A 24,363-nucleotide genomic window follows, 5' to 3' on the forward strand; every position below is an offset into this window, starting at 1 on the left:
GTAAATGTAATTATTTTAAGGAAATTTTGACTTACTAAGTATCCATGGGTATGCTGTGTTTGAAATATCTCTTTACTTTGTGAATATGTATTGTTGATTTTATGACATGTTTTACACGCCTGAGGATATCCTCAAAGAGATATACGGAGTGAAAAGTATACGAAATCAAATCACAGAAGCGTGGACGATACGACATCAGTGCCTCTCACGGTGACAAGTTGAGGGTCAGAACGAGGAAGATTCCCTGCGGCTGAAACGGGATCCGGAGCTAGCTAGCTGCCTGGTTGTGTATTTTTGTGCCACGTCTTCCTGGCGGCCAGACCGCAGAGTTCCTGGTGCGTGTGCACAAGCGACAGCACAGCAGATAACAGCCGGCAGCGTCTGGTGTGGACTGCGCTCTTACCCTGCAGTAACTGTCGACTTTACGTCCTGAGCCGGCAGCCAGTCTAGCAACGTCTACAGTTGACTACACGGGGGAATCTGGACATGCAGGTAAGGGCACCAGGCAGCGCGGGAGGGCGGTTGCTCGGTCAGCTTCTAGGCTAACCTGCAGTCCACAACACTTCGTGCAAACGTGACGTCACTGTGACGTCACACGCTGCATCGAAGACGAAAGGAGCCGTCTATCGACTATCCCGTGATCGTTCGTTTCACAACAGATGAGGGCGCTACGTGAACATGACGTTCAAAACAATAACATCCTCTTCAACCAGAGAGACGTGGAGGTACGGTTTATCCTTACTACAGGGTCCGTTAACCCCAAATTTCTTCGTTTATAGTCCTGTAAAGTTCCGCTTTCATGTCGACTGGGCAATGGTTAACGGAGAGATTACAGTGTTTGCGAGAATTACGCCCGAATCTTAATGAAAAAGTTTTGTTTATTTATTTATTTACACGTCTAGTTCAAAATGGCTCTGAGTACTATGGGACTTAACTTCTGAGTTCATCAGTCCCCTAGAACTTAGAACTACTTAAACCTAACTAACCTAAGGACATCACACACATCCATGCCCGAGGCAGGATTCGAAACAGCGACCGTAGCGGTCTCGCGGTTCCAGACTGTAGCGCCTAGAACCGCTCGGCCACCCCGGCCGGCACACGTCTAGTTCCGTAGGACCAAATTGAGGAGCGAATCTCCAATGTCATGGGACGTGTCAGTACATGAAACTACAACAGAAATCTAATAAGAGATAAAATTAAATGTTTATGAATAAAAAAAAGCGCCAAACCATAAGTTTAAGTAAACGCAATCGACACTATAGCCTAGGAATCAGCTCAATTTTTCAAGGAACTCCTCGAAATAAAAGAAGGAGTGACTCATGAGGAAACTCTGCAGTTTCGATTTGAAAGTGCGTGGATTACTGCTAAAATTTTTGAATTCTCGCGGTAGCTTATTGAAAATGGATGCAGCAGCATACTGCACACCTTTCTGCACAAGAGGTAAGGAAGTGCGATCCAAATGCAGATTGGATTTGTGCGTAGAATTAACTGAGTGAAATCTGCTGATTCTTGGGAATAAGGTGATATTCAAATGGTTCAAATGGCTCTAAGCACTATGGGAAATAACATGTCATCAGTCCCCTAGACTTAGAACTATTTAAACCTAACTAATCTAAGGACAGCAAGCACATCCATGCCCCAGGCAGGATTCGAACCTGCGACCGCAGCGACCGCGTGGTTCCGGACTGAAGCGCCTAGAATCGCTCGGCCACAGCGGCCGGCTAAGCTGATATTGTTAACAAGAAACGACAGTAAAGAGTATATATATTGAGGGCCAATATCGAAGTCCCCAGACTAGTGAAGAGGGGTCGACAAGAGGTTCGCGAGCTTACACCACTTATTGCACGAACTGCCCGTTTCTGAGCCAAAATTAACCTTTGCGAATGGGAAGAGTTACCCAAAATATAATACCGTATGACATAAATGAATGAAAATAAGCAAAGTAGACTTCTTTTCGTGTCGAACGATCACTTACTTCAGGTACCGTTCGAATAGTAAAAATTCCAGCATTAAGTCTTTGAACAAGATCCTGGGCTTTCCACGACAGTTTTTCGTAATATGCGTTCATGAACCCCACAATGAGACGACTTGCTGGTTTACAATCCCAAGGCAGCCAGCATTGGATCCAATAATGTATACAGGGTGAACGTTAATGAAACCGGCAAACTGCACGGACTGATTACTAACTGGAAATAGAGGAAAGAAGGTCCTATGAGCACGTGTCCGGGAATGGGAGGTGTGCGTGCAACGACAACAAATCGTCCCGGAACACAGTACAGACCTGCATCGCATCCACGTCACAACTGATGTTCAAAGTGGCCTCTATGGGATTGCAGGTGGCAGAGGTAGTAGTGGTTGTCATGCAGGATACACACAATCGTACTTTAGCTTACACCATGTTGGCAGGCCACTTGCCTGGAGCTTGTACTAGGGTACGTCTCAGTATCCTGCAGAACCCGGTCCTCCAAATCTGGTGTATGCATAGTCAGCCGCCTCCCAGCAGGTTCATCTGTCTGAAAGTACCTACGATCACACAAACGCCAAAAAGGGCTTGAAACGTTGTGTCATGTGGTTGGTGTCTGTGAGGGTACTCATTTTGGTACAGCCGTGCTGCCTCTCGACCGTTTGCATCTGCTTGGCCGTATTCAGACACCATCTCGGCTTGTTCCCGACATGAATAGAGGGCCATTCTGCTGCCTACAGTAAGCTGGGTCAGTCAAACAGCCTGCAACACACGATGATCACACGGCACGTGGTCAGAGGAGCTTTCATTCGTCAGCGCCATCTACCACGGCAACAATGCATTTCCGGAGGCATGTTCATAGGACATTTTTTCCTCCATTTCTAGTCAGGAATCCGACCCAGCAGTTTGTCGGTTTTATTAATATTCACCCTGTATATTCAACTGTGTTCTTTAAGGTGGCTCAACAATATAAATTTATGTTTAGCGATTCTGAAAAGTAGTTTTAGGCGTTTGTCTGTAATTAGAAAGAGTGGTTAGCCTTTCTACCAGATGAATTAAAGCCGCAGCTCATTTAACTTGTGTCCTGTGAATAAATGCTCTTTGAAAAAATGGTTCAAATGGCTCTGAGCACTATGGGACTCAACTGCTGCGGTCATAAGTCCCCTAGAACTTAGAACTACTTAAACCTAACTAACCTAAGGACAGCACACAACACCTAGCCATCACGAGGCGCTCTTTGAAAACACCAGCACACTTTTTCTCTCGAAAACGCGTAGATATTGGTAAAATTTGCTGTAATAATTGACGAAAAACGTAAGATTGGTCTTCAAAGATGTCCTTTAATTCATGACGTTCATATTTGGAAAAGAAGTGTCCTGAAAGAACTAGCTCGTAAATTTTCTTTTATACCTTATAGATGGCAGAGACTTAGTTACCCTACCTTTTACGTAATTCTCATGCAAACGTGTCATTCTTTTTCTGTGATTTTTATAGCGAGAAGAAGTTTGTTTTACCAGACCATCGTCGTGTTTTGGATATTTATTCGCATTTGCCAATTTCATGCTTCATTTGTAAATGATTGATAATGGCAACTTACTCCTGTGTGTGTGTGTGTGTGTGTGTGAGAGAGAGAGAGAGAGAGAGAGAGAGAGAGAGAGAGAGAGCCGCATTCTCGTATGTACATAAAATTGAATATTACAGAACATACTTCTAATACAATAATAAGAGAGTCCCAGAAACTTTTACAAACGCGAAACGGAAAAAAATTAGACATGGCAGGAGTCGAACCAGCCACTGTGCTATTTTGCTTCGTAACTGCACGCTCATTGCCTCCACACTAGGATAAAGATGCGGAATTTTGGCCTTCGTGCTGTAAGTCACAAATCAGAACCGCTGCTAAGCCATTATGTGATGTTTAATTATGACAAATCACAACGAAAATGACGTGTTTATGTAAGACTTCAATGTGGCGTTTCCTTGAAACAGCATGCTTTCATTAACACACAAGTTACGATACGAAAACTATCAAAATCGCAATCCAATACAATGTCTCTGTCTCAAAAGCACCCCAAATTGAACGCTAACGAAAGTCGGCAGCAGTTCCTGTGGGCTTCGATAAATGCGTGTGTCGTGAAAATGACGTCACCTTTGCACAAAGTCTTGTGTACTATTGGTTGACCGTTTAGTTTTTAGTTTAGTTTAGTTATGTCATGTTCCGTAGATCATTTTCACGATTATTTTATCGATATGATTTGGAATAAGTCAGATTACAAGATATATATACACACATAAATAGTGCTAATATTAATATTACTGAAATTTTTAATTGTACACATGCAACTACATTTAGAGGTACAAGTTTTTTTACCAGTTTTGAAACAGAAACTCGTCCATGGAATAGAAGGAGTTGTCCAAAAGAAATGATTTTAAGCTAGATTTTAAACTTGACCTGCTTGCTGCTAGACACTTTATGTTGTTGGGCAAATGATCAAAGATTTTTATTGCTGAATAATGTACTCCTTTTTGAGCAACTGACAGTTTCAATAACGGATAGGAAAGGTCATTTTTCCCTCTAGTGTTGTACGTATGAACATCACTGTTCTTCGCGAATTGACGTGGTTGTTTATAACGAATTTCATTATCGAATATATGTAATCTCATGGTGCAGTCAAAATACCTAACTCCTTGAATAGGGGCCTACATGAGTCCTTGCGTGAACACCACTAATTATTTTCACTGCTCTTTTTTGTGCAATCAATACTTATGTCTAAGTGGTGAGTTATCCCAAAAATTATTCCATAAAGCATTATTGAGTGGAAATATGTGAAGTACGTTAGGAGGCTCATCTGTTTATTACCAAGACTAGCGATTGTACAAAGAGCGAAAGAAGCTGAACTTAACTGTTTGAGAAGCTCAGTAATATGCTTCTTCCAGTTCAAGCTGTCATCAATGTGAACACCCAAAAATTTGGAGAAATCTACCCTGTTAACTGAGCCCTGTTCATATGCTACTTCAATTGTTGGTATGAATCTATTCTGTGTACAGAACTGGATATAGTGAGTTTTTTTCAAAATTAAGGGAGAATCCATTTTCTGAGAACCACTTAATAATTCTTTGAAAGACTTTCTTAACAATATCTTCAGCTGCTTTTTCTGGAATGGGATTTATTATAACACTCGTGTCATCTGCAAAAAGTACTAGTTCTGCTTACTGAACGTTAAGTGAGAGGTCATTCACATGAATAAGGAACAGCAGAGGACCCAAAATTGAACCCTGCGGGGCTCTCTTTGTGATAACTCCCCAATCACTAGAATTTACCACCCTCCCAACATTATTTGTGTTATTCTGCACAAAGTTTTGCTTTATGTTCGTTAAGTATGATTCAAACCAGCCTTCAATTCCATAAAACCTGAGTTTTTCTAAGAGTGACATGATCCATACAGTCAAATGCCTTGGAAAGATCACAAAAAAATACCAACTGGCGATAATTTGTTATTTAGGGCTTGTACTATTTGATGGGTAAATGTGTAGATAGCATTCTCAGTCGAGTAACCCTTCTGGAATCTTAACTGTGGCATGCTGAGTAAATTATTTTCACTTAAATGTGGAACTACTCTTGAATACATCACTTTTTCGAATATTTTAGAAAATGAAGTCGGCAATGAGATTGGTCTATAACTATTTAAGTCACTCTTGTCCCCTTTCTTATGAGGGGGTTTGACAACTGCGTATTTCAATCTGTCTGGAAAAATTCCATGTGCCAGTGAAGCATTACATATATCACAAAGGACTCCACTTATTATATTAGAACAACACTTCCAAATTCTATTAGAGACTCCATCAACACCACATGAGCTCTTGTTTTTCAGAATATTTATAATTCCCTTGATTTCAGTGGGGGATGATGGTGCTATATCTAAATGCCTAAAGTCCTTTGGGACTGACAATTTTAACATATTTTTTGCTTCTTCAACTGAACCTTTCAACCCTATTTTTGCTGCTACATTCAGAAAGTGAATGTTAAAAATACTTGCAACTTGTGAATTATCGCTCACAACATCGTCATTTAGCTTTATTTCTATGGTATGCTGTGCACTGGCTGCCCCGTCTCCCATTTGACAATATTCCATATAGTTTTAATCTTATTATCCGCATTATTGATTTCTGTCAAAACACATAAGCTTCTTGACTTCTTAATGACTTTCCTTAAAATATTACAGTATCTTTTGTAGTAAACAAGTAATGTCGGATCCTGACTTATTCTGGCCTGTCCATATATTTCCCTCTTCGTCTTACACGATATCTTAATTCCCTTAGAAATCCATGGCTTACTTGACTTTGTAATGGCTTTTTTTGAGTAACGTTTCAGGAAAGCAACTCTCAAATATTGAGACAAATTTACGGTGGAATAAATTTAATTTGGTATCAGCATCATTTTCTGTGTATACTTCGTCCCATTCTACCTCTTCGAGGCTGCTCATAAAACTCTGTACCCTGTTTGCATCAATAGGTCTCTCTGCCTTGTATGAACCTGCCTGAATCCTGTAAGGTGCTATATGTGTTATTTCCATTAATTGTGCATCATGATCAGTTAGCCCATTAACAACTGGGTACACATTAATTGTTTCTGCTTGAGCACTGTCTATGAAAATGTTATCGATAAGTGACCTACTATCCTGCTGCACACGAGTTGGAAAATTTACAACAGATACTAGACTGAAACAACCAAACAAATATTCTAGCTCATTTTTCCTATCCGTATCTTTTAAAAAATCTACATTAAAATCACCACAAACCACTAACTGCTTCTTTTTGTCTGACAGGCAGCCCTATAATGCCTCTAGGTTTTTCATGGATAGCTGAAAGTTACCTTGAGGGGATCTGTAAGTTGCTACAATTACTGAAAAAGTATATTGCAGTAGCATCTCACAAGAACATGCTTCAAGGATCTGATCTACACAAAAACTATTTGTTTCAATATTTTTGACTTCGTTTCCAGTTTTTATATAAGTAGCAACTCCTCCTTTTTCCATGTTGACTCTACATGAATAAGATGCTAATTTGTAATCCCTTAAATTTAACTTCTCCATCCCTGCGGTTACATGGTGTTCAGAGAGACACAAAACATCTATACCTTCAGAATTTACCTCATTTTCTAGGCATACAAGAAGCTCATCTATCTTATTTTTCAACCTTCTAATGTTCTGATGAAACACTCAAATTTTATTTCTTTGGATACTGCTACAGACATTATGGCACTGTTCTGTTTTAATCTCTTTCAATACTCTCTGTCTGTAACCTGACTCTAACCTAAAAAATTTGTCCCTCTGACTCCAGTAATCACAGGTATTTTGTCTTGTGTGCATGTGGCTTTCTGCAAGAAGATCAACTAATCTATCCTTCCCCCTCCTATCCAGGGGCAGGCCATGACTAGTGTAACCCCACCTCCCAATTGCATCAATAGGTACAGATTTAGTTTCTGCCAACAACAACCCCCCCCTTCCCCCCCCCCCCCCCGCCCCCCCTCCCATCCCAGCTCTCTGTTAACACGGTTGACAGCCGTAATAACCCAGGGTGGTCATGGCGCTGCAAAAACACCCACAAACCCCACACGAGTGTGAGCTGTTGCTGCTCCTATTACTTCCAGGTCATATCTAATACTATAGTCCGAATTGCAAGCCAAGCTGTTTCGTGCTCTTCCTACTATAAGAACATGATCCTCACCCGTTCGCGTGGCGTTAGCGTGTGCGCCATCTAGCGATCCAGATGAAAACTTGTCAACTGGCCCTTAAGGGCTGTACTTTCCTCAATAGTCATTCACATTCTATTCCCTGTAACCCCCTTTCCATTAGATGGGTAGATCACACAGCTAATGAGGAGGTATTGAATAGAATTGGGGAGAGGAGAAATTTGTGGGACAACTTAACTAGAAGAAGGGATCGGTTGGTAGGACATGTTCTGAGGCATCAAGGGATCACCAGTTTAGCATTGGAGGGCAGTGTGGAGGGTAAAAATCGTAGAGGGAGACCAAGAGATGAATACACTAAGCAGATTCAGAAGGACGTAAGTTGCAGTAGGTACTGGGAGATGAAGAAGCTTGCACAGGATAGAGCAGCATGGAGAGCTGCATGAAACCAGTCTCTGGACTGAAGACCACAACAACAACACTCCCCTTTCCAGTAAAGGCATGTTTCAAACGAGCAGATTCTAGCAGTTATAACAGAAGGACTAAAATTTAGTGGCCGAGCGGTTCTAGGCGCTTCAGTCTGGAACCGCGCTGCTGCTACGGTCGCAGGTTCGAATCCTGCCTCGGGCATGGATGTGTGTGATGTCCTTAGGTTAGTTAGGCTTAAGTAGTTCTACGTTCTAGGGGACTGATGACCTCAGATGTTGAGTCCCATAGTGCTCAGAGCCATTTGAACCAATTATTTAACTATATGAAATAAAATCGTCATTACTTCTGAACGATTCAAACTGCACGGTTCGCCGCGGGGCATGATAGGAATTAGTATGCGCATCACTACGTGCAATGTTGTTGTTGCCCACTTTCATTTGAATGGGTTCGTAAGTAAGCAAAATTGGCGCATTTCGGGAACCGAGAATCCGCATTTCGTGATCGAGAAGTCTCTTCGCCGCCAACGGATGACTCTGTGGTGTGCGATGTCCAGTGACGGAATAATCGGTGCGATATTCCTTGATGGCACAGTGAATACCGAAATGTACGTGAAGATTTCATCCCCATTATCCAAAGTGACCACGATTTCGACAAGGTGTAGTTCATGCAAGACGGAGCTCGACCCCATAGAAGCAGGGGTGTGGTTGCTGTCCTTGAGGAGTACTTTGGGGACCACTTTCTGGCTCTGATGTACCCACAGGCCACTCGAATGGGCCTCGATTGGCCGCCATATTCTCCAGATCTGAACACATGAGACTCCTTTTTGCGGGGCTATATTAAAGACAAGATGTACAGCAATGACCCCAAAACCATTGCTGAACTGAAAACAGTCGTTCAGAAGATCATCGACATTTCAGCGGGCCATGCAGAATTTCGCTATTCGTCTGCGCTACATCATCGCCAATGATGGCAGGCATATCGAACATGTCATAACCTAAATTGGAATATTTGCAGTGACTTTTGCATGTTGAATAAAGTGTTTGCAAGCACGGGGTCCCGGGTTCGATTCCCGGAGGGGTCAGGGATTTTTCCTGCCTCGTGATGACTGGGTGTTATTGTCTCATCTTCATCATTCATCCTCATTTACGGTCGGATGAAAGCAATGGCAAACCACCTCCACTAGGACCTTGCCTAATACAGCGCTGCGGGTCTCCCGCATCGTCCCCTACGCTCCTCGGAGTATGGGACCTCATCACCTGTTACCAACTGTTTGTCTAAAATTATGAGCCATATGTTTGTGACTATTACAGCGCCATCTATCACAATGCGAAAAAAGTGGTCCAACTAAAACATTCATATTTTTTTACGTAGTACACGAATATGTAATAAAAAATGGGAGTTCCTATTTAAAAAAAACGCAGTTGCTATCCGTTTGACCTATGGCAGCGACGTCGCAAGCTGAAGATTAACAGATAGAGAAAGTGTATGAGGATATTGAAAGGGTAATGCAGTATGTAAAGGGGGACGAAAATCTAATAGTCATGGGCGACTGGAATGCAGTTGTAGGGGAAGGAGTAGAAGAAAAGGTTACAGGAGAATATGGGCTTGGGACAAGGAATGAAAGAGGAGAAAGACTAATTGAGTTCTGTAACAAGTTTCAGCTAGTAATAGCGAATACCATGTTCAAGAATCACAAGAGGAGGAGGTATACTTGGAAAAGGCCGGGAGATACGGGAAGATTTCAATTAGATTACATCATGGTCAGACAGAGATTCCGAAATCAGATACTGGATTGTAAGGTGTACCCAGGAGCAGATATAGACTCAGATCACAATGTAGTAGTGATGAAGAGTAGGCTGAAGTTCAAGACATTAGTCAGGAAGAATCAATACGCAAAGAAGTGGGATACGGAAGTACTAAGGAATGACGAGATACGTTTGAAGTTCTCTAACGCTATAGATACAGCAATATGGAATAGCGCAGTAGGCAGTACAGTTGAAGAGGAATGGACATCTCTAAAAAGGGCCATCACAGAAGTTGGGAAGGAAAACACAGGTACAAAGAAGGTAGCTGCGAAGAAACCATGGGTAACAGAAGAAATACTTCAGTTGATTGATGAAAGGAGGAAGTACAAACATGTTCCGGAAAAATCAGGAATACAAGTCGCTGAGGAATGAAATAAATAGGAAGTGCAGGGAAGCTAAGACGAAATGGCTGCAGGAAAAATGTGAAGACATCGAAAAAGATATGATTGTCGGAAGGACTTACTCAGCATTCAGGAAAGTCAAAACAACCTTTGGTGACATTAAAAGCAACGGTGGTAACATTAAGAGTGCAACGGGAATTCCACTGTTAAATGCAGAGGAGAGAGCAGATAGGTGGAAACAATACATTGAAAGCCTCTATGAGGGTGAAGATTTGGCGGATGTGATAGAAGAAGAAACAGGAGTCGATTTAGAAGAGATAGGGGATCCAGTATTAGAATCGGAATTTAAAAGAGCTTTGGAGGACTTGCGGTCAAATAAGGCAGAAGGGGTAGATAACATTCCATCAGACTTTCTAAAATTATTGGGGGAAGTGGCAACAAAACGACTATTCACGTTGGTGTGTATATGAGTCTGGCGACATACCATCTCACTTTCGCAAAAGCATCATCCACACAATTTCGAAGACGGCAAGAGCTGACAAGTGCGAGAATTATCGCACAATCAGCTTAGCAATTCATGCATCTAAGCTGCTTACAAGAATAATATACAGAAGAATGGAAAAGAAAATTGAGAATGCGCTAGGTGACGATCAGTTTGGCTTTAGGAAAAGTAAAGGGACGAGAGAGGCAATTCTGACATTACGGCTAGTAATGGATGCAAGGCTAAAGAAAAATGAAGACACTTTCATAGGATTTGTCGACCTGGAAAAAGCGTTCGACAATATAAAATGGTGCAAGCTGTTCGAGATTCTGAAAAAAGTAAGGGTAAGCTATAGGGAGAGACGTGTCATATACAATATGTACGAGGTGCATTCAAGTTCTAAGGCCTCCGATTTTTTTTCTCTGGACTGGAAAGAGATAGAAACATGCGCATTGTTTTAAAATGAGGCCACGTTCATTGTCAATACGTCCCAGAGATGGCAGCACCGTATGGCAGATGGAACTTTACCGCCAGCGGCGAGAATGAGAACTGTTTTAAATACTTAAAATGGCGACGTTTTCCTTACTTGAACAGTGTGCAATCATTCGTTTTCTGAATTTGCGTGGTGTGAAACCAATTGAAATTCATCGACAGTTGAAGGAGACATGTGGTGATGAAGTTATGGATGTGTCGAAAGTGCGTTCGTGGGTGTGACAGTTTAATGAAGGCAGAACATCGTGTGACAACAAACCGAAACAACCGCGGGCTCGCACAAGCCAGTCTGACGACATGATCGAGAAAGTGGAGAGAATTGTTTTGGGGGACCGCCGAATGACTGTTGAACAGATCGCCTCCAGAGTTGGCATTTCTGTGCGTTCTGTGCACACAATCCTGCATGACGACCTGAAAATGCGAAATGTGTCATCCAGGTGGGTGCCACGAATGCTGACGGACGGCCACATGGCTGCCCGTGTGGCATGTTGCCAAGCAATGTTGACGCGCAATGTCAGCATGAATGGGACTTTCTTTTCGTCGGTTGTGACAATGGATGAGATGTGGATGCCATTTTTCAATCCAGAAACAAAGCGCCAGGCAGCTCAATGGAAGCACACAGATTCACCGCCACCAAAAAAATTTCGGGTAACCGCCAGTGCTGAAAAAATGATGCTGTCCATGTTCTGGGACAGCGAGGGCGTAATCCTTACCCATTGCGTTCCAAAGGGCACTACGGTAAGACGTGCATCCTACGAAAATGTTTTGAAGAACAAATTCCTTCCTGCACAGCAACAAAAGCGCCCGGGAAGGGCTGCGAATGTGCTGTTTCACCAAGACAACGCACCCGCACATCAAGCTAACGTTACGCAACAGTTCCTTCGTGATAACAACTTTGAAGTGATTCCTCATGCTCCCTACTCACCTGACCTGGCTCCTAGTGACTTTTGGCTTTTTCCAACAATAAAAGACACTCTCTGTGGCCGCACATTCACCAGCCGTGCTGCTATTGCCTCAGCGATTTTCCAGTGGCCAAAACAGACTCCTAAAGAAGCCTTCGCCGCTGCCATGGAATAATGGCGTCAGCGTTGTGAAAAATGTGTACGTCTGCAGGGCGATTACGTCGAGAAGTAACGCCAGTTTCATCGATTTCGGGTGAGTAGTTAATTAGAAAAGAAATCGGAGGCCTTAGAACTTGAATGCACCTCGTACAACAACCAAGAGGGAATAATAAGAGTGGACGATCAAGAACGAAGTGCTCGTATTAAGAAGGGTGTAAGACAAGGCTGTAGCCTTTCGCCCCTACTCTTCAATCTGTACATCGAGGAAGCAATGATGGAAATAAAAGAAAGGTTCAGGAGTGGAATTAAAATACAAGGTGAAAGGATATCAATGATACGATTCGCTGATGACATTGCTATCCTGAGTGAAAGTGAAGAAGAATTAAATGATCTGCTGAACGGAATGAACAGTCTAATGAGTACACAGTATGGTTTGAGAGTAAATCGGAGAAAGACGAAGGTAATGAGAAGTAGTAGAAATGAGAACAGCGAGAAACTTAACATCAGGATTGATGGTCACGAAGTCAATGAAGTTAAGGAATTCTGCTACCTAGGCAGTAAAATAACCAATGACGGACGGAGCAAGGAGGACATCAAAAGCAGACTCGCTATGGCAAAAAAGGCATTTCTGGCCAAGAGAAGTCTACTAATATCAAATACCGGCCTTAATTTGAGGAAGAAATTTCTGAGGGTGTACGCCTGGAGTACAGCATTGTATGGTAGTGAAACATGGACTGTGGGAAAACCGGAACAGAAGAGAATCGAAGCATTTGAGATGTGGTGCTATAGACGAATATTGAAAATTAGGTGAACTGATAAGGTAAGGAATGAGGAGGTTCTACGCAGAATCGGAGAGGAAAGGAATATGTGGAAAACACTGATAAGGAGGAGGGACAGGATGATGGGACATCTGCTAAGACTTGAGGGAATGACTTCCATGGTACTAGAGGGAGCTGTAGAGGGCAAAAACTGTAGAGGAAGACAGAGATTGGAATACGTCAAGCAAATAATTGAGGACGTAGGTTGCAAGTGCTGCTCTGAGATGAAGAGGTTAGCACAGGAAAGGAATTCGTGGCGGGCCGCATCAAACCAGTCAGTAGACTGACGAAAAATAAAAAAAATGCCTCGTTTCTCTCAGTGCCATTCAGGGCCTCTGTGGGCTAAGTGCAGTAAGCTTCTGAAACGTCCCCTTAGAAAAATTCATGAATTACTGTACTGGTTAACCCCTTACGTTATTTGATTTTCAAACAGCTGAGCAGAACTGAACGTACTCAGACATTTCTCCCTTTACTTATTCTGATCAACACTAAACTGACACACAATATTTCTGGCGCAACGCAATCTGAATTTTAATAATCCCTACAAAAGAATGGCCCTGACTAACAATAACCTATACCTTTCATGAATCACTTACCTCACAAAAATCTTCGTTACTCGAACTACTCCAATACAGCGAGCGCCAATACTGCCAGCTAAATAAAAGATTCTAACTATTGTTATGCAGATGAAAGATTTTGATAGAGAACAAACAATGTATTTACCTCAATAATGTTCAATATATATATATATATATACACGTCCAGATCATCCGCACTCAAAACTCCGCCACCCTCTCCCCACATCCACCACTGCTGGCGGCTCACCTCCAACTGCGCAACGCTACGCGCTGTTCTCATCCAACTGCCCAACACTACAATAGCGAATATTCCAACAATGCCAACCAGCCACAGACTGCACATAGCACAGCCAGTGATTTTCATACAGAGCGCTACGTGACGTTACCAAGATAAAAACCTAGGCAGCCTACTTACACTTACAGTTGCTCGCTGTTGAGGGAACCGCCATGTTGTTCATGTGGGGTCCTGGTCACGTCGGTCTGAAGGGAAATGAGGCTGCTGACGCCGCTGTAGTCCTCCTACCTCGGTTTGTTAGCGCTTTTATTCCTTAGGATGATCTTCGTATTGCTGTCTGCTGGCAGATGGTGTCGCTTTGGCATCGCGACTGCTGTTCTCTTCACGGTAACAAGTTCTGGGGTATTAAACCTCTTCCAATGGCTTGGCCGACCTCCTCTCGCCCCTCTCGTCGTGAGTAAATCATTTTAACTAGTTGCCGCCGTCCGCTATGGCCGAGCCGTTCTAGGTGCTTCAGTCCGGAACCGCGCTGCTGCTACGGTCGCAGGCTAGAATCCTGCCTCGGGCATGGATATGTGTGATGCCCTTAGTAGTTCTAAGTCTAGAGGACTGATTACCTCAGATGTTTAGTCCCATAGTGCTTAGACCCATTTTTTTAACTAGTTGCCTATTGGACACTGCTTTTTAGCAGACGCCATTTGATAAGTGGTGATCCTCCCCCGCTTTGTGCACATTGTCACCAACCTTTGACGGTTCGCCATTTCCTGACCCATTGCCCTTTTTTTAACTGCATACGCTGCAGTGTATGCCGTCTCAGTTATCGGCCGTTTTTCCGACCGACGCACGAGCTGTATACCGCATTTTACATCTATCGTAGCAATATGGCGAAGGACATTTAGTCATTGGTTCGGGACCTGCGCTGTCTCTACGTCATATTTTGTGGACCTTTCTCCACGAAGAAGCCCTTGTTTTAGCTCTCTTTCATTCCGTTGATTGGGCTTAACGAACAGTCGCTTTTAACTACTTTTACGTGTTAGTGTTCTAAGATTTCGACATGGACGCTTATGACCTTAATTGATTTTATACCCTGAAACGAAACAAAAAAAAATCGTTACTGGATTCTCGTGCGAGCCATCCTCATATACTGCTCAAATGCTTGGGACCAATACCACATGGAAATCAAAGGGGATACAGAGCGTTTACAGAGAAGAGCAGCACGAGTGCTGACTGGTTCGTTTGACTAGCGCAAGAACGTTATCGAAATGCTAAACAGCAAGATGTGGTAGTCGGTTGAAGACCGACACCTTGAAAAACTACTTCCAAAGTTTAAAGAGAAGACTCTGGGAACTTACTACACCCCCCTACGTATCGCTCCCATAGGGGACACGAAGACAACATTAGAATAGTTGCAGCCCACGCAGAGTTATCTAAGGAGACAATGGCGCAAATGAAGAAAAGCGTGTTCATATCATATGATTGAATCGTCATTGTTTTGGGGATGACATTGCAAAGGTTGCTTATAGTGTAGATAAAGTACCACATCGAATGCAGTAACTTAATAGAGCCAGTTTGAAAGTACGCCAGAGAGTCAGTAAGTTTAATAGGAAATATAACCAGCATATTGTAAAGTAAATAATGCAGACTGAAGTGTAGCCGTAGAGTCGGTTGATGAGTTTTATTTACACTACTGGGCATTAAAATTGCTACACCAAGAAGAAATGCAGATGATAAACGGGTATTCATTGGACAAATATATTATACGAGAACTGAAATGTGATTACATTTTCACGCAATTTGGGTGCATAGATCCTGAGAAATCAGTACCCAGAACAACCACCTCTGGCCGTAATAAAGGACTTGATGCGCCTGGGCATTGAGTCAAACAGAGCTTGAATGGCGTGTTCAGGTACAGCTGCCCACGCACCTTCAACACGATACCACAGTTCATCAAGAGTAGTGACTGGCGTATTGTGACGAGCCAGTTGCTCGGAAACCATTGACCAGACGTTTTCAATTGGTGATAGATCTGGGGAACGTGCTAGCCAGGGCAGCAGTCGAACATTTTCTGTATCCAGAAAGGCCCGAACAGGACCTGCAACATGCGGTCGTGCATTATCCTGCTGAAATATCGGGTTTCGCAGGGATCGAATGAAGGGTAGAGCCACGGGTCGTAATACATCTGAAATGTAACGTCCACTGGTCAAAGTGCTGTCAATGCGAACAAGAGGTGACCGAGACGTGTAACCAATGGCACCCCATACCAACACACCGGATGATACGCCAGTATGGCGATGACGAATACACGCTTCCAATGTCGCCAAACACGGATGACGCTGTAAACAGAACCTGGATTCATCCGAAAAATGATTTTTTGCCATTCGTGCACCCAGGTTCGTCGTTGAGTACACTATCGCAGGCGCTCCTGTCTGTGATACAGTGTCAAGGGTAACCGCAGCCATGGTCTCCGAGCTGATAGTCCATGCTGCAGCAAACGCCGTCGAACTGTTCGTACAGATGGTTGTTGTGTTGCAACGTCCCCATGTATTGACTCAGAGATAGAGACGTGGCTGCACGATCCGTTAAAGCCATGCGGATAAGATGCTTGTCATCTCGACTGCTAGTGATACTAGGCCGTCGGGATCCAGCACGGCATTCCGTATTACCCTCCTGAACCCACCGATTCCATATTCTGCTAACAGCCATTGGATCTCGACCAACGCGAGCAGCAATGTCGCGATACGATAAACCGCAATCGCGATAGGCTACAATCCGACGTTTATCAAAGTCGGAAACGTGATGGTACGCATTTCTCCTCCTTATACGAGACATCACAACAACGTTTCACCAGGCAACGCCGGTCAACTGGTGTATGTGTATGAGAAATTTGTCGGGAACTTTGCTCATGTCAGTATGTTGTAGGTGTCGCCACCGGCGCCAACCTTGTGTGAATGCTCTGAAAAGCTAATCATTTGCATATCACAGCATCTACTTCCTGTCGGTTAAATTTCGCGTCTGTAGCACGTCATCTTCGTCGTGTAGCAATTTTAATGGCCAGTCGTGTATTTTGGGTGGCTGAAGATGATGACTGTAGAGGTAGAGAAACAAATAAACAGCGGAGTACAAATCCTATTGCGAACAAAAACAGAGTTTTCAAAATTGCGCTTGGCTTGTGCCTGAGACGGTAAGTAGCGATCGGGTTTTAGTTACGGCTATTTTTTACGGGACACGAACTTTCAATGCGAAAATCGTTCACAACCTGTGACTTGCCCAGCAGGTGATGGGGAACGGATGTTAGCAATTTAGTAGCGGAGACACTGGAACAAACGCATGTATAAGTGAAAGGGATGTGATGGGAGGTGTCAAGTGTGAAAAATTGGCTAGATGCGAATAGGACCCGCACACTGAGGGTTCCGTAGAAATTTAATTATGTGTACAGACAATTTATCCATACCGGGAATTGACGACGATTTTTGCCTGCTATCGACATTGCTACTGACAAGACATCGGTCGCGGGAATTCCAAGATGTTCGACATTGTATTCAATTTAATTTTGAACTCTGATGGTAAATGACAAAAAAAATTTGTCCTTCGATATAATTGCAAATTGACAATTTGTTGATTTTTTCTTTGCTTCTTGCCAAATTTCATGATTCTACATCAACGGAAAGTACCCTACAGGTTGTAATGGGTGAGTTTGCGGGTATGAAATTATGTGACACATATGGGCGTATCTTGTGATTGACTTAGAAGTGTTTTACACCTTAGTATGTGACACAAATTTCAAGTAGATACGTCTACTCGTTGTTGAGAAAAAGGTTTAATAGATGGACAACAGATAGTCGGATAACAAATGACAATAATTTCTCTTCGTTCGATGTAATTACAAATTCACAGATTTCGGACTTTTTGCTCTACTTGTACTGTGAAACCTTGCTTCTTACAAAATTTCAGCATTGCAGGCTAGCGGGAAGGACTCTACAGGTTTTGAGGAATGAATTCGTATCAAAATATGCGACATAAAGGGCCTTATCCTTTGACTGCATTGGTTTAGAAGCTTCATTTTGTTACACTGCCAAGGGACACCGTAGATCTTAGTAAGTGACCTGAATGTTAACTTGATACACCGTCCCGTTCCTGAGAAAATAGTCTTTTAACAGTCGAACAGACAAACAGACAGACATCAAAGTGTTTCTATAATAGCTCCTTTTTTACCGATTGAGGTAAGAAACCCAAAAAATGAAGTGGAGAAAAGCGGAATAGGTAGTCAGACCAGTGGGGGGTGCACGGAGCAAAGAAGCACTTTTCCAGAGTCAAAAAAGTAAGAAAAACAACGACATGCGACCTACTGGGAGGTGATTAAATAACACTAGAAAACATGCTGGTGGAACAGTGATGGAAAAGTCTAGAGGAGAGGTCTTTATTCAGCACTGAATACAAAATGCCAAATAATGACGACGATGATGATTATAGTGTGAAAGAGGTACATTATTTAGGCTTAAGTAATACGTCTAAATTTTTCTGAAAGTTGTCATTTTCTAGCAGCGCTGATACATGCATTTTAGACTTAGTTGGATATCAGTTAATATCCTTCACTTATTGTTTTAATCTTTGTTCAGGTAGTACACTTGTACTTAAACAAGGACTACATTCCTGATTATAACTTTAGTGTGCCTGTGGAGAAATGACTACGTGGCAGAGGGAGAGAGAGAGAGTGAGAGAGAGAGAGAGAGAGAGAGAGAGAGAGATTATCGATCTGACTTAACAGTCGTACTCTGAAAGTTTGCATTTTAAATATACAGGGTGAACCAAAATTCGCGCATTATGTTACCACAGCGCGATTCCTTGCATACGAACAGTGCAAAAATATCTCTAGTCAAAGTTTTTCCTGAACGTACGAGAGTTGGAACTTCAATAGTGGCAACTATTTATTTACAGCACGGGTTATACACAATAATGGCGACTACTTTGAAGGTGAGTAAAACTTTGAAACACGTGTTTCAAAGTTTTACTGACCGTCAAAGTAGTCACCAGCATTGTTTATAGCCCGTTGCCAGCGATGTGGAAGTGGAAGGATATCTTAGCAATGCCAGCTGTGTTGTAAGTTCGAGCGGCGCGGTCTATTGCCCGACGAATTTGTAGCAGTCCTGAAGCGAATGCCGTGAAGTGTTCAGTTCAGAAATCGAGTTGAACTGACGAGGGCTTAAGTCAGGGGAGTGCAGTAGGTGGTATAGCTCATAGCAGCCCCATCAGTCAAACAAATCAGTAGCAGCTTGCACTGTACGTGCTTGAGCATTGTCCTGCAAAATGATGGTCAGGTCGTGCAGAAAGTGTCATCACTTCTGTCTCTATGCTGTTCATTTTTGGAACACAACCTACGATCAGCTTAGAGACAGAAGTAATGACACTTTCTGCACGACCTGACCATCATTTTGCAGGGCAATTTTCAAGCACGTACAGTGCAAGCTGTTACTGATTTGTTTGACTGATGGGGTTGCTAATTGCTATACCATGTACTGCATTCCCGTGACTTAAGCCCTCGTAAGTTCAACTTGATTTCTAAATTGAAGGAAACACTTCACGGCATTCGCTTCAGAACTGCTACAGATTCGTCGGACAACAGACCGCGCCGCTCGAACTGTCAACACAACTGGCACTGCTAAGAGTATCCTACGACTTCCACATCGCTAGCAACGGTTTATACATAATAATGGCGACTACTTTGAAGGGGAGTAAAACTTTGAAACACGTATCTATTTTGTACGAGCTGTAAATAGATAGTTGCCACTATTAAAGTTCCAATACTCGCATATTCGGTAGAGAACAGACGTCAAACAAAGGCAATTTTGTACCCTCGTCAGTAGACTATAGGTGTGTTGCGAGGTTAGTGCAGCAGGCATAGTTTTGCGTTAGACTACTCGAGTTAGATTCCGTGTCTATATGTAAATTTTTCATTTTAATTTTATAATTTTTATATGACCAGTGATGCTGTAGTACACTATTCGTTAAACTATGCATATCCTACAGTTACAGTTTGTTTTAACACCTAGCATACCAATTACTGGTCACACGTCAGACATATTCACAATGAATTAAAGAAGTATTATTTGTCATACTCTACAAATAAATAGAAATCAACAAAGGGAAATTAAACGTACTTACTACATTAACGCAACCGCCTGGTGTGCATTACGAGGTGTGGCTAGAATAGTACTGGTGAAACAATAAAACGAATGCAATAAGGCTGAAAGTCGCGTGGCCTGTCACGTGACTCTCGCTCCGCCTACTGCTCGAGTTTCATCTGCCTCCTGCACTCAGTCTGCCCGTAGCGTCTGTTTTAAGTAGTTGACGTTTTGTCTGTGCGTCGGAAAATGTTGAGTGTACAGAAAGAACAGCGTGTTAACATTAAATTTTGTTTCAAACTAGGAAAATCTGCAAGTGAAACGTTTGTAATGTTACAACAAGTGTACGGCGATGATTGTTTATCGCGAACACAAGTGTTTGAGTGGTTTAAACGATTTAAAGATGGCCGCGAAGACACCAGTGTTGACACTCGCACTGGCAGACCATTGTCAGCAAAAACTGATGCAAACATTGAAAAAATCGGTAAACTTGTTCGACACTTTCCTTGTCAACTCCTGTTAGACACTGCTCTGATTGTTAAACGGCGATCTTGTCGAACAAGTTTACCAGTAACGCCAACATCGCCGCACCGACCTACCCTCCTCATTGATTTCTATGGTTGTTTCGCACTGACAACTTTACCGTAACTCCCCTGCTCTCGGTCGTTAAGTGAAGGCCGTCGGCCACAGCGCTGTCCGTGGCCAGAGGTAATGCCTGAAATTTGGTGTTCCCGCCACACGCTTGACGCAATGAGTCTCGGAATATTGTTTTCCCAAACGATTTCCCTTTCGTCTAGCTCGAATTACTGTTCCGCGTCCAGAGTCTGTTAATTCTCGCCGTGCGTTCATAATCACGTCGGAAACCTTTGCACATGAATCACTTGTCTCCAAATGGCAACTCCATTAACGTGCTGTCCTTTTATACCTTGTGTACCCGACACCAACGCCATCAGTATATGTGCATTCGCTATTCTATGACTTTTGTCACCTGAGTGTATGATTCATACGCACAGAATCAGCACATGAAGTATGGACATTATTTCAAGAAGAATTTCGTGATGTTAAGCTTCCTAGCTGGAATACGATTCACCGATCGATAAGTATACTTTCGTGAAGCGGGAAGTGTTCTTGACAGGAAAAACAGACAATCAGGTACAGTACTCACACAGGGAACTCTGGATAACATTCGGAATGTCCGGAAAAGTCTCCTAGAAAATCAGTTTGACGTCTTTCTCAACAAATGGAAATTTTCTGTGGCTCTATTCAAACGGCTGCTATTTATTCAAATTACAGGCCTAAAAATACACTCCTGGAAATTGAAATAAGAACACCGTGAATTCATTGTCCCAGGAAGGGGAAACTTTATTGACACATTCCTGGGGTCAGATACATCACATGATCACACTGACAGAACCACAGGCACATAGACACAGGCAACAGAGCATGCACAATGTCGGCACTAGTACAGTGTATATCCACCTTTCGCAGCAATGCAGGCTGCTATTCTCCCATGGAGACGATCGTAGAGATGCTGGATGTAGTCCTGTGGAACGGCTTGCCATGCCATTTCCACCTGGCGCCTCAGTTGGACCAGCGTTCGTGCCGGACGTGCAGACCGCGTGAGACAACGCTTCATCCAGTCCCAAACATGCTCAATGGGGGACAGATCCGGAGATCTTGCTGGCCAGGGTAGTTGACTTACACCTTCTAGAGCACGTTGGGTGGCACGGGATACATGCGGACGTGCATTGTCCTGTTGGAACAGCAAGTTCCCTTGCCGGTCTAGGAATGGTAGAACGATGGGTTCGATGACGGTTTGGATGTACCGTGCACTATTCAGTGTCCCCTCGACGATCACCAGTGGTGTACGGCCAGTGTAGGAGATCGCTCCCCACACCATGATGCCGGGTGTTGGCCCTGTGTGCCTCGGTCGTATGCAGTCCTGATTGTGGCGCTCACCTGCACGGCGCCAAACACGCATACGACCATCATTGGCACCAAGGCAGAAGCGACTCTCATCGCTGAAGACGGCACGTCTCCATTCGTCCCTCCATTCACGCCTGTCGCGACACCACTGGAGGCGGGCTGCACGATGTTGCGGCGTGAGCGGAAGACGGCCTAACGGTGTGCGGGACCGTAGCCCAGCTTCATGGAGACGGTTGCGAATGGTCCTCGCCGATACCCCAGGAGCAACAGTGTCCCTAATTTGCTGGGAAGTGGCGGTGCGGTCCTCTACGGCACTGCGTAGGATCCTACGGTCTTGGCGTGCATCTGTGCGTCGCTGCGGTCCGGTCCCAGGTCGACGGGCACGTGCACCTTCCGCCGACCACTGGCGACAACATCGATGTACTGTGGAGACCTCACGCCCCACGTGTTGAGCAATTCGGCGGTACGTCCAACCGGCCTCCCGCATGCCCACTATACGCCCTCGCTCAAAGTCCGTCAACTGCACATACGGTTCACGTCCACGCTGTCGCGGCATGCTACCAGTGTTAAAGACTGCGATGGAGCTCCGTATGCCACGGCAAACTGGCTGACACTGACGGCGGCGGTGCACAAATGCTGCGCAGCTAGCGCCATTCGACGGCCAACACCGCGGTTCCTGGTATGTCCGCTGTGCCGTGTGTGTGATCGTTGCTTGTACAGCCCTCTCGCAGTGTCCGGAGCAAGTATGGTGGGTCTGACACACCGGTGTCAATGTGTTCTTTTTTCCATTTCCAGGAGTGTAGCTACAGTGGAAAATCTTAAACTAGGTGACTCTGCAAAGGTCACTGTTTTATAAATGGGTTTAGCACTGAGTGCATGACGGAAAAATTGACCATCACCTAACTTTCTTTTCGGACGAATTATGATTCAGCCCAGGTGGATACGTTACTTCACAAAATTACCGTTATTGGAATTCTGAAAAACATAACATAATACACGAGGTATCCCAGCATGATCAAAAAATAGGAGGGTGGCTCGCTATTAGCAGTGGTAGAATAATGGGCCCCACTTTTTTCGAGGACACAATTGACAGCGAGAGATATGTGGAAAGCCGGCCGGTGTGGCCGAGCGGTTCTAGGCGCCTCAGTGTGGAACCGCGCGACCGCTAAGCTCGCAGGTTCGAATCATGCCTCGGGCATGGATGTGTGTGATGTCCTTAGGTTAGTTAGGTTTAAGTAGTTCTAAGTTCTAGGGGACTGATGACCTCAGCAGTTAAGTCCCATAGTGCTCAGAGCCATTTGAACCATTTGATATGTGGAAAGCATTTTGCGGCCTTTCTCTGATCAATTAACTGAAAGAGGACGTGGGTTCGCTATCTTTCAGCAGGACTCTCTGACGGCACATGTAGCCAACTTTTCACTACAGGAAATTCATGACGTGTTTGAAGATAGAGTTATCACTAACAACATTCGGCCTCTGGCTCTTCAAGCTTGTGGCAGAATAGGTTAAGCGAGGAAATGTGCGGACATGTTGAATGACGGTACAGTGTGTGGCACGTATGGTTTTTTGATTCGTTTTATATGTTTGTTTTGTGTGAAATAAAGGACAACTGAATAATCCGCTGATTTGATGACAATTTATGTATGTATATTCGATAACAGAGCTGTCATAACATTGGACTACTACGGTTTTTTAGTGAGTAACGTCTGGCTGCACTGTTAATAAACATAGCGTACAGCCACGCGCAGCATGGCCGCTCTGCGATTTTCGCCAGAGATCGCTTGAGTATGGCGCCATCTATCTGCAAATTATTGCGCACACGTGATTTTCGCGCCTGTGCATTCTTCGCACGCGTGTTCTAAATACAGGGGCGTCGACGTGCACATACCGTCAGTCGTACCTAGCTATCGCCAAGTTTCATCCACATGAAGATGTCGGGCAGTTGCTCCGAGGAAATGTTGCGGAATTTTCACAACGTCATCCGGCGGCAAACACTTGAAGACGATTTACAACATATGACCTCCTCATTCCCCTGAAAAATCCGCTGCGACTTTTTTTTTATCTCTGGGAAGAATTACGGTAGAAAGTGAGCAAATCAATTCCACACACTTTAGATGAACATACACTATCATCCGTCAACTACCTCCATTTCTCAGAGTGAAGTGCAGAGTGTAATGAGCATTTTTTTACGCAGGTGTCAGAAATGCTTGAATAATGAAGTAAGGCAGTTCCAGCATCTTGCTTAATATAGGTGAATAATTTACTTCTACTTTTAAGTGTTTGTGTTATGGATGTTAGAAATAACTGACGCGACAAACTGTACTGCATTTGCTATTGACCTCTTGACACCCGCATCTGTCCTCACTGACCGGTCGCATGGGGCTAAAGTGAATGCGCTAACAATTTATCACAATTTTTTTTAGTTTGGG

General features: G+C 43.7%; 1 protein-coding gene across 1 annotated transcript in view; it reads left to right on the top strand.

The window, feature by feature from the left end:
• Positions 1 to 338: 338 nt before the first annotated feature.
• The window catches only part of LOC126253357 (uncharacterized), a 136,891-nt gene continuing 112,866 nt past the window's right edge, over positions 339 to 24,363 (top strand). Inside the window, exon 1 of the mRNA XM_049954630.1 lies at positions 339 to 492. Coding sequence (XP_049810587.1) covers positions 487 to 492 — 6 coding nt within the window. The 5' untranslated portion in view covers positions 339 to 486. The remainder of the gene's footprint in view (positions 493 to 24,363) is intronic.

This window comes from Schistocerca nitens, chromosome 4, assembly GCF_023898315.1.
Source record: "Schistocerca nitens isolate TAMUIC-IGC-003100 chromosome 4, iqSchNite1.1, whole genome shotgun sequence".
In the NCBI taxonomy this organism is placed as follows: domain Eukaryota; kingdom Metazoa; phylum Arthropoda; class Insecta; order Orthoptera; family Acrididae; genus Schistocerca; species Schistocerca nitens.